This window comes from Diorhabda carinulata, chromosome X, assembly GCF_026250575.1.
Source record: "Diorhabda carinulata isolate Delta chromosome X, icDioCari1.1, whole genome shotgun sequence".
Lineage (NCBI taxonomy): Eukaryota > Metazoa > Arthropoda > Insecta > Coleoptera > Chrysomelidae > Diorhabda > Diorhabda carinulata.
Genome location: NC_079472.1, coordinates 17,540,408 through 17,552,745, shown reverse-complemented (window position 1 = coordinate 17,552,745; position 12,338 = coordinate 17,540,408). Strand labels below are relative to the sequence as shown.

The window sequence follows — 12,338 nt, the reverse complement described above, 5'->3', positions numbered from 1 at the left end:
CCAAATTGTGCGTGCATATCGTCGAATGAGCATCCGGATGATTGCAGAGGCTTTAAACGCCGATAAAATCTGTGCAAAGTTGGTGCCAAAAAATTTGACTCTTGATCAAAAGCTCTTACATCAACGGGCCTGCTCAGATTTCCTTGAAAGGTTAGAAAAAGATCTGCTTTGAAAGGGACCCGATTTGAGTCGATGGAAGCGGTAAAACAAAAAACGGAAGATCTTCTAAAGGCACTCACCAAAGAAGACTTCCAGCACTACTTCGAACAATGGAAACGTATGGAAAGGTGTGTGGCGGGGAAAGGGAAGTATTCGAATGTAGAATAATTTTTATAAAAAAATTATTTTTCGTAACTAGTCTCGTTATTTAATATCCAGACCTCGAATGTAGTTAGCAAGACCAAAAATTTTTTTAGCAACGGTATTTTGTGATTCTAGATTATCGTTCAATACAAACTATGGGTAATTTATACCAGGGTTGTCCAATATGTAACAGTAAATGTATAAATCACTCTTAAATATGAAATATGCACAGTACTTCCAATAACAATTAAACACAAATTAAATAACTGCGGTACTAGCGAAATATAAAAGATCGTGAGGAAGTTTTTATTTTAATTTGTAAAATCCGGCAACAACGCGATCAGTTAAAATGTTTATTTATCATTAAAATTTGGCGGTTATTAGTATTTTGTAATTCTGGTATGTCGTTCAACATTTCGATGATTAATTCAAAATTATTCATGCTTACGCATACTTAATACCAGGTGTAATCATCTGAATACAATACCTCGGTAATGGTAGACTAACAATGTAATTTATTATCGACGTTTTGATTTTTAGTAATAATTAATTAGTATACACATGTTCAATTACATGGAATATATACTCATTGATTAAAAATTGTTATTGTTCGTTGGAAATTTAAAGCAGTTTTAATCATTGTTTATAAAGTATATGGATCAATAAATGGATAATATCATCTATTTATTCTTGTGTTCGTGTTCACCCTTATACTATGGATAAGTTCTTTAAATTGTTGAAAAAAGTCCTTTTAGGAATTTTGCTAAAAAATAGGATCCATAACGAGAAAATCAGAAGACGTTGGAAAACAAGACAAAGAGATGACAATATGGCGACCAGACCATATTGAATGTACATTTTGGCAAAAACATGAATTGAAAATTCGGCCAAAAAATGTCTATTTGTGCCACGATAAAGGAAACAAAAATATAAATATGATAGTAAACGCACCGGATTTAACCTAACCTAACCTAACCTAACATAACCTGACCGAATCGAGAGCATCGACGTATTTCCCGATCCCGAAAGATAATAAAAACAATAGAAATAAATGAAAAGCAATTTTAATCCACAAACATTTAGTCACTTTCCTCATCCTCTTTCATTGGAGGTCGATCATTCTTTTCAGGATATAAAAATTTTATATCTACAATGATCGCATCGAATAGATCCACATTTTTTCGACGGACTCGCCATCTACAGAGAAATTCACAAAGTTGCAGGTTCAAGTTACTTCTGATTCCCCACCTCGATGTTCTTCTTCTCATATGCTTCCAGCTGGATTCAATATTTTGAGTGTAGGCTCCTGTTTCAGGGTCAACAAGTGCTCTTGATGTTTGACTGTAAAGTGCTGGTAGCCTTCACTTTATAGCGCCAAATATCCTTTCCAGCAGTCAGTATAAATGATTCTCCCGACTTTGAAATGCTTCTTTATCAGCTCCATCAATGTTTCGGCAGTTCTAGAGTTATCAGGACATATTTCCAATCGGTAGTCGCCGCCACGGTCGATCATTACTAATATCCAATGACCCTCAACCATGCGCCATATATTGAATTTTCTTCGTCCGATTTTACATTCGTCTATTTCAACGACGCAACCATCCCCAACCAATTTGGCCTTCATCTTCTTATGCTCGGTGTAAACTGACCATACAACCTTCATGGGCATAGTTGAAAACGTCGCTCACTGATTCTGACGAAACTTCTGTTTCCAAGATTGAGGCCTTTTTTATCGTCTGTTCAAATGAAAATCCTTGTAATGAAACAATATGTGATGATTATTCTTTGAGGACGTTAGTGTGCAATCGTTCGAACCATGTGTCTTCTGCCTCTGAACCTTTATGGTCGAACGATCTGCCCTTGATTTTTCCGAAACATCTGAAGTGGCCAAAAACGGTAACATCTTCATACTATTTAGAAAATTGGTTGTGCTTGCTGCACCTGACTAGCACAAGATTATTATTAATAACCCAAACTTTTGCTTGAACCTCTTTTGGCATAATTGTTGCTATTTTAAAAAGTTTCCAATTTTTGGGAGGGTCTGTGTCGGGGATGACGTTGCTTGAGAATAATATGAGAGCCTAAAAATAAAAAATTAATCAGCAATTGAGGAAACATTGGATTATTTAATAACTACTTACCTTTGTGAAAGTATTCCTTTTAATTTTAACTCAAAAAACCAAACCACAAAAAATGTTTTAAGCTTGCAATGTTTTATTTACCAATAATTCAATGAACTAGCAAAATGGCGGATATTTCTGCTCTTACTTACCTGCGCACGAAATGACCGCGATTTTCGATCTTACGATGTCGCAAAAATATCGACGTCACCTGTAAAATTTCATTGGCGTTTTTCGGAAGTTCGGTTGATGATGGTAGTAGGGATTAGTACGGTCCCTCAAGCAGATATATTTACACTACACTATTGTGAAGAGCACTACTTTCATCGTTTTTACTGGATATCGAGATAAAATATATATTTTATTTTGGGGTACAGAATTTAGTACTTATCCGAATACTTTCTCAGTTTCACTCCGAGTTCTCGTACGTTTCTCGACACCTGTATTTGCCAAACTGTATGTAGAAGACCCTAGATATTCTACCTTAATGATATTGAAAGGAACAGCTGAAGAAGAAGCTGTATCGAATGGATAGATTCACATCAACGAATTGGTCATTTATATAGAAAAACAAGATAATAATTAATTATATGTTAGCTGAAAATTGGATTTGTTCATTCCGAAAGTAAAGCAATACAATAAATCATAAAGTATATATACACGTACAGCGGGGTCTTATAGATTCTCGCATTTTGTACGCTACACTCTTCTACCTATTCACTTTTATATTTTGTCAAATTCCTTCCTTCCGGGTCGTTGAGGGTCTTCCTCGTCTCCTTCTATTCTGCTGTTGATACTTGGGTCAAGTGTTTTGCTTCATCTTCATCACATGTCCGTACCAGAGTAGTTGCTTAGTCTGAGTTTACTCTACCTCTTCATGTAGTATATGCTCTGTTCTGAATATCCTGCACGATCTTAGTAAGTAGTCCATTTCCACACACTGCCTATCTGTGAGTTGCCAGCACTCACATCCATACCTCCAAATAGGTTCTATCAAAACTTTGTAAATTATCATTTTTGTGTTTACAATAATAATTTCTGACCACTGTAATGACTCCAGAATTTGTGTAGCTTTTTTCCCTTGTTGCACTTTATCGTCTAAATCTTATATCCTGAATCATAAAGTTAACGAGATGATTTTAAACTTACTTTTCGAAATATATTCGCGTTAGTTTTGGGTTAAATATATGAAGCTACTTATCTTTTGGACTGCTTCCAAGGAATTGATGAATTGCTCTATTCGTCTCAATAATAGAGCTCCGAACACGTGAATGTTTCTGATGTGAAACATGTAAATTTTCAGGGCTTATGAACAGGTATGATGGAAGCTTGATGAGGTACAAGTCTGATGATTTAGAGGATCCCAAAATGTTTGTAATGCAAAAATACATTATCAACATAGTTTCTGTCAAATCATTGGCACTCCAAACTCTTATTTTTGTATTATTTTCTATTTCTAGCACGTCTTTTACCTCTTCATTTGCTTTGCTCTTATTTTGTGAACGCTTTTTTCTTTTTTCGCTCACTTAATAGAACGCTAACTTTTTCTTTCCGTTCTCTTAAACATTTCGGTCTCTGTCTTTGTCATAATTTCCGCATTATAAGTCGTAGTATATTATTGTTTAATATATTTCAAGTTTTCGTTTTTTATTTCTTTGCTCTCAACTTTTTTCTTTCTTATTTCTTTTGCTTCATATACTTTGTTCTGTATTATTAGTGCTCGTAGGTACTTGGATTCCTTTATGTCTTCCCATTTTCACTTTCTTTAATTGATTACTTCCATTATATTTTTATTCTTTACTACTATAGACATATCGTTCGTTTTCTGTTGATATTGGAAGTCCCAGGTTAGTTTTGTTTATTTGGTTGTGATTTTCATAGATTTTAAAGCTTTATGCAGATTTTTATTTCTTGGTATTGTCTATCGCCTGCTTGAGCATGTCTATTACATCAATATTTGATCTGTTTGGGATAAAATCACGTTCTGTATAATTGTTGCAATATACTTAAACTTACAAAAGTGAATTAATGTTTATTATAAAATGCTAACTGTATCAAAAGGTTTGCTCAAGGGAAATTTCTGATAATTACCTGATTAGATGGTACGCTAAAAAATACACGCAAGTTTCGGCTTCTTTAGACACATGTCTTGAAACTTCTATGTCCGTTTCATGGATAATTTATAACAAGTCTGGGTAATTTTATACTTTCGCGGTCTCATCGTTTTTTGCATCTAGAAAATCGAAAAATCATCCGATTTTGATGAATTTTTTTTAAATCTTCGTTTTTAATGCGGATTCATGAAAAAAATATGGGAAATATCTTACCTGGAAATTTTATATAGTATTATGACTTTAAATGTAAACGCCTTCGCATATAATCCTTCGTAACTATTTTATAAAGCACCAAACACAGTTTAAATATTTTTTTAGTAATCTAGACAAAAAAAAATGAAAATTTTGGAAAAAAAATTGAAAAATGTTTGTTTATTCAATCCTATCACACTCAAAGATTACATATGGTTCTTTGATTTTAAATATTATTTTAAACGGTTCGAAAATCGAAAAATCATCGGATTTCGATGAATTTTTTAAAAAATATTCGTTTTTTATATGAAAAAATATCTCACTTGAAGATTTTGTATGATTTTATGACTTTAATTACCATTTTTTTAATGGTGAAAATTTCAAATAAGTTACTTTTTAATATTGTACATTTGATCACAATATGTGATTTAAAGAATGTTTTTGTTCATATAACTTTAATGATTAATTAATAAAAAAGGTACAAACGATTAAATGTAAGAAAAGGTCAATTTTAAGAGAAGTTTTAATTATTTTTAATCGGAAATACATGATAAATCAGCATTTTTGTGTCATTTAACAACCAAAATAAATATTCATTTTTTTTATTCCCATAATTTTTTTCGTAAATCCACCGCAAAAACGAAGATTTAAAAAAAATCATCCAAATCGTATGATTTTTCGAATTTCTAGAGCCAACTGGGGGACTAGAGGGGACCGCGAAAGTATAAAATTACCCAACTCTGTATTTTTTTCCACAAGAAAATTATACTTTTTCCCTACGACTTCCAAGCCGCGGTATTTTTGTTAATATAATAATTTCTTATAAATAATTATTTACTGTTTCTTTTGAATTTACTAGGAATTAATTTGATTGAGATACCCGTTTCAGATATTGTGTTTAAGATGATTCAGTTAGGTATTCCCAATATTAACTAGACTTAATAATGATTTCATTCCCAGGAAAAGAAGTTCGTTAGAAATGAAATTATTATCAATAAGGTGGAATTAAATAAAAATATTAATTTACGTACAAACAATTATTTCATTGTATATGATATATCAACCAATTCTATTATCGTATATTTCATTATCTCACATTCTATATTTGTTGATTATCATTTTTTCTTCAATACTTTACGTCATCCCCAAACTAAAATATATAATTAAGTCATAGTTTATATATAAATGTATAGAATTTCACCTAATAGCTAACTAAGACGTCCTTCCCTAAGGCGGTATCGAGTAAATACTTCTTTTTAGACAACCTTACACATTAAATATTATATATACCTAGTTTTTTTGCACATATTCGATTGGTAAACAATAAGGTAGTTTGACTGACTGTTGTATTAACTGGATAATTCTGAATTACCTTGAAAAAGCGATTAGTTTGTTTAATTTAATTATTTTTTCGTGATTATGATGATACGAAATATAAATAAACTAACAGAACGTTAAAATTAAGATGTCTCTATTAAAAAAACGTGGTTTCACATTTTATTTTACTATATTCCACTTAACAAAGTAAATAATTAAGAAATCAAATCGAAAATTAGTGACTTTTGGAAAGAAAATATCAGTTTTTTCAATAAAAAAAATATCCAGGATATATATATCGCATGCTTACTTCACATTCCACTCTTGATTCGCTAGGATAACTACCACCCAGCATGTCTGGAGTTGGTTCATTTCTCAAAGGCTTGTAATTCAACGAAGTCATTTGCCCCCATGGAATACCATCAATCGTATTGTTGAAATGCGCAGCCAAGCTAACAAGTTCGCTAAGTAAACTTTCAATGCAGATTGCAAACTTGCTCGGATTCAACTCACACCAAAAATCAGTTCCTAACAATAATTACGATTGCTTCAGTCCCAGCTATTTCTAAGGTCATGGAGAAAGTTCTTAACCAGCAAATCTTGACAGATTTTTCACTAGTTTCGGCATTCCAACCTTCTAAATAAATTAATCTTGTACGGTTTGTCGTCCTTACTTATCTACTAGTAGCTTTCTCAAAAATTGAATTCTCATAGGTTGCTATCGATGGTCATACACCAGAAAGGTTTAAGATCAAAGGTGCTGTACTCGACAAAACTGCTTCGCCAACGATAGCACGATGGTTTCAATCAAATCAGTCTTTCTAATAAAGATGGCTAACACCTAAAACCCTAGGCGAACATAGATCACCACCATCGATACTGATCTTGAAAATATTATGAGTGAGGCTGAAGCAATCTGATAGAATTTAATACAGCAAAAACCCAGGGTGCTGTTTTCACAAACAGCATTGTCATTCCACAAAGTTCTAAAAAGCTACGTAGTGCGCAATAGCTTCTTATCCTCTATAAGGCCCAGTTTCGTCCATCTTTGGAGTATTGCTCGGAAGCATACCACAAGGATGCTCGACTCAATACAGAAGAAAGAAATTCAATTTATATGCGATCCAGAGTTGACCAGAAACTTGGACAGCTTGAAGCATAAAAGAGAGTTTGTTTTACCGGCAGAGGCTCTACCGATGTATCTATCCAAAATAATCCCACGTAGAAGATTTGGCTCACGAATACCGAGCTCTCCTGCAGACGTCCAGAAGGTCAAAATATCGGGATATTTTTATTTGGAGAAATGCAAGACTGTAGAATCAGCTACCTAGACATATATTTCTGGAGCATTACAGCGGAAGTTCCAGATTAATATCCTTGCTTGCTTTTTATTTATTATTTTATTTATATATTATTAAGTAATAGGTATGAAAATTCAGAAGAACGGAAATGTAGCAAAAATTAGTAAAAGTTACATTAAAAAATAATGAAATATACAAAAATGAGGACAAAAATTGCATATCTGCAGCCGGGAGATTATGCCCAATAGCCGCACTAGAAGTGATTTGATGGAACGCGTGGAGAAAAAACGTCACTCACAATGTTCAGAGACGAAATTAACAAAAAAAAACTGCCCTTGGAAAATTCTATACAAAGAATGAACAGAATTATAATCAAATGATATACCGATGACTTTAAAGCAACATAGAGAACGGAAACACATTAAGCATTTTTCAAGCGGCAGTATATGCATTTGAAAGATGTGTCCAGTTTAATCTAGATAGAAACCATCGCAAACAGGAGATCATTATCCTCTGATATCATGAAATTCAAACTAGTTTTGCCTGGACAAATTAAACGATCCACCCAAGAAAAATGGTGTAACTCTGCAATGAAATTCGAAATATACCGTGATGAATATACGAGTGAAAGGAAAAGGGGCACCTCACCTCTTCTGTGGTATCAGCTACAGAACAATAGAGGAAGTATTGGAAAAGAAGGTAGATAAAGGTAAAACCAATTATTGGGACAATCTTTAGAAACTAAGAAAGAAAAAACTAAACTAAATACTAACAATAGTCTTGACGGGGTGCTGTCGCCTCAATGGACACCTGAAAGCTCTAGACTTAGCAGATAATGCAGTGTGCAGATTCTTTTGCACTGAGGACAAAACCTCTATCCACATTCTCTCAAAATGTGAGACAGCGCGGAACTCCAGAGCACTATCTATGGAAGCGTATGAAATAGAAGACAAAGATCTCTGGAATGCAGCCATCCCATATTCTGAACTTTCTAATGGGAGCGGTATTATTAAACGCTGGGTTTCCCTTTGAGTCGATACATACCTGGTAGTCCAATATACACACGCATTTATTCCTAATGTATTATTTACATAAGAAGCATTTGAAATTTATTAAAATTATGTTAAAGACAACGGATCTTATATGTTCACTCTATTGCAATTGATTAATCCAATTCCAATTTTTCTTTTTGTCTTTTATAGCAAACTCATTTATCAGACTGGAATTGTAGTTTAGTTTCAAGTTCAATAGAAAAACCTCCATCACAAAGTCTGTAATATTACTTCAGCACATTTTAATCACAAGTATACAAATATAAGAGAAGATGTCTGCAAGAATTGAGCACATGTACCAGAAACGTTGAATTAATGTTAGTTTGGAAAAGGTAAGTGAAAAAATTTAATAATTACAAACAAAATGGAGTGGACGAATCGTAGGTGATACAGTTTTTAAAGTATCAGAATTAGTACCTTAAAAAAATATAAGCATAATGAATTATTGTTGAGCTGTTATTGAAAGCTATAAATCAAACAATAAACAACTTTTTTCCACTATTTCAGTATTTAATCATAAATTTAGAACACCTTGTATTTCATACAAATTGAATATTAGTGAATAATTCCTTTCTATATAGTGAGCTAATAGTAATTTCACTTAGTTTTTTTTCATTAATTATCAAATTATTTAGAAGCGAATTCGCCAAAATTTCGAAGACATTTTCAAGAAAAAAGACATCAACGCTCAGTCAAGACAGTAACATTCTATAATAGCAACATAAAAAAATACATTTATATTCAAAAAAATCAAAGTACTTTACCTGATTTCCCCATTCTCTTGCAAAACTAACTTTCCTTTAATCACTTTTACCACCCGGCTTCGTCGGTTAGAACACACGAGATCGGTCCACGAGATAGCAACAGAGTCAGCGCCCCGACGCCGGGGACACAATCGACGCCGACGACGAGTGACTCGCCGAAGGGCGACGCGCGCCGCCTCCTCAAAGGGCCTTTGGAAATTACGTTAGAAATATCTTTAAGTATCGAGGGGGTTTGTTTTGAGAGAAGCACGTGTTTCCGGATTGTTGAGACAACCGGCTTTTAGCTCGATTCTGAAAATTAAGCTATAGTTGTATAACTATAGCTATAGTGAATAGCTGAAGTTAATGTATGAGGTTATTTTGGCGAAATATTTAGGTTTAGTTAATTTTTAATGTGAAACTGAAAAATTAGCTTATTTAGTGAGTTTTGTTGCAGAATTTTCCCTATAGTTCGACCAAATTACAGAGTTTTTTTCAAAAATCATTTACTTCATTTTAAGATTCATATCAAGAATTCAAAATCTTGTTACGATTTTTTCGTTCACTTTCTGTGTTCTCGGAGTTGTTTTTTCGAAATTTACTACTTCATAAAATCGTCTCAATAAAGAAACAGAAATATTATACAATTAACATCATATTACGTGCGGAGCTGTCAGTTCCATTTCAAGATATTCAAATATATTGTAACGCATTTTTGGAAATAATTTCAAGTGACTCTCGATACAAAATGTGTAAAAAAAGAGAAGTCCTTGATGATGTAGTCAAGAGATTACTTTATTTTGTAACACGCCCAACATCACATTGGTATTTTTGTCAATAAAAAAATCGCTCAACAGAGACGGGCTTAGTTAATAAGCCAACCAATCTGTTGTGGTAAATTTATCAATTTAGACAAATATCTTTCTTATTTTGTAATCAATTATTGTAACCAGACAGCAGATGCTTTTGTTGTTTAATCACTAGTATCTATAAGAAATTAATTCATTGTTTCCCCTGTAATGTTTTTGTATTTATTTACACTGTTTGTATTCGTGGGGTGAATTAATAAACACTCTTACTTTACTAATTTATTCACAAACTATATAATATACTTAACTTATAATAATTTACTTAAATAATTTCTGCGATTATTTTCACTAATTCGTTCTTTTCACTACGATTACTTATTTAAAACTAAATTACTGCGTTCACACAAATCATTTGTATACCTAAATAAAATTCTACAAATTTCTAGAACAAGAAGAAATACAAGAAATGAATAGACTTTCCTAGAAATTATTTAAAATAAATACTGTAAATAAACCACCCGCTATAATAAATAGTTCATTGAAGGCGCTTCCACAATTTATAGAAAGTAGATGAAAGGCGCTGCACGAATTCGTCGAATTTTTAAAATTCCTTAGTAGCTGGCCTAGGGAACCATTTTGCGAACTTGTTGATTTGTTAAAAATTGTATAATAAAACGCAACTGACAGCTGAACTAAACGTAATGTTATCTATGGTTGAGTATGATTGGAAATTTAACATTTAGAAGTTATCATTAATGATCCCACCACCAAAACGATCGATTCTTTCCCGACAAAGCCATAGTGCAACTAGGATTCGAAACATTGTGCTTCTCAATCACAAGACCAAAGAGAAAACGGCTCAGTTGACAATGCGAAATCGTCAAGCTAACCTCAAATATCAAAAACTAGATAATTTTCGATTCGATTGCAGCATTGATTATTGCGTTCGCAATGGGCTAATAGGTGATGTTCGGAAAAATTGCGGGATATCCTGGCCTGGATTACCAGCGCAGAATTTGAGATAAAGGTTGTATCCTTAGTAGTCGTGATTCAAAACATTAACCAACCAAATCTGTGCAACGCAACGCTTTTGGTTGTAAGTGAATTGATGAACAATGTGATTGATACAACGATACGATGCGACGATACTCAAATGAAAATTCGTTGGTGAATTTCTCATTTTTCTCAAGAATCCCAATCGATTTGCCGTTCAAGTTTAAACGACCTAGATCTCCGATCTATCTTTCATTCGCCATGACCCTTACCAAATCACAGGCCTTTGAAAGTTTGTGAACTGAATCTAACGAATAATTGATATACTTGATTTTTGTTATTCATACTCATTATCTGTGATGAAAATAGTGTCATCTAATCAATCACAAGCTAAATGTCGTTCATGATCTCCATAGCCGCCGCTGAAGCGTGGCGTGGAAGCTTGGCACCATTCTCAAGAAGGTCGGAAGACTTCACTACATCGTTCATCTCGACGAACAACAAGTGAAGATAAAGCGTCACATTGATCAGCTTCGGAATTCCAAGGAAACTTTGCCCCCGAACCAGAGGGAGATAATTTGCAAACTACCTCGACTGCTCATTCTCCCCCATACATGACTTTCAACCTATTCATGATCCAGATTCTAACCGTATTCAATGGGAGAGACCATCAAGTTCCGGCCTGAATCAGACTTCAACACCAGAGGTTCCAGTTGCATGAGCCGCTTCAGAGCCTCCCACTACTTATATCAGGCGTTCCAACCGTTCTCGCAAAGAGTGGAAGACTGTGTGCTTGTAGTGACTTTTTTATAACTTTTTTTCAAGTTATCTAACCTTGCGTCAGATATAAACAACTACTCTCAATAATATCAGTGTTTATACAATTTAGTTGTGTTCGTTTATACCTAAATATTTTTCCAATAAAAAAATCTAAATAAAGTTTCTCTAGTTAGCTACTAATATGTATATAAAAATAAATTTTTTGGTTATACTAGCTGGTCATTTGATTTTTATAATGTTCCTTCTTAACTATGCTTTTATGTATGGTTCTTATAACATTGCTGTTTCATTGGTTTCATATTTAGTGATTTTTCATTATTTCTTAGAAGGGAAGTTATACGAATAAGGCCAAAACAAATTTTAACAATCAACTACAACTACAGCTTTCGATTACTGAAAAATTTTGCTACTTAATGACAATTATTGTCGTATTTGATATTGATTGACAATATGAGTTTATACGCCAGAATGGAAAGTTTCCAGTTTGTCCAATCTTTTCAAAAATAAGCACCATCAGCAATTCATTTGTTTGAAATAATTTGCCATTCAGTCATTTTCTTAAATTTAGACAAAGGCATAATTTTACTGCAATAATGGCGGTCGAATAATAAGGT

General features: G+C 33.2%; 1 protein-coding gene across 1 annotated transcript in view; it reads right to left on the bottom strand.

The window, feature by feature from the left end:
• LOC130900694 (mucin-2) overlaps positions 1–9,272 on the bottom strand; it is an 85,306-nt gene extending 76,034 nt beyond the window's left edge. Inside the window, exon 1 of the mRNA XM_057811472.1 lies at positions 9,164–9,272. Within this exon, the coding sequence (XP_057667455.1) occupies positions 9,164–9,176 (13 nt within the window). The 5' untranslated portion in view covers positions 9,177–9,272. The remainder of the gene's footprint in view (positions 1–9,163) is intronic.
• Positions 9,273–12,338: the final 3,066 nt, after the last annotated feature.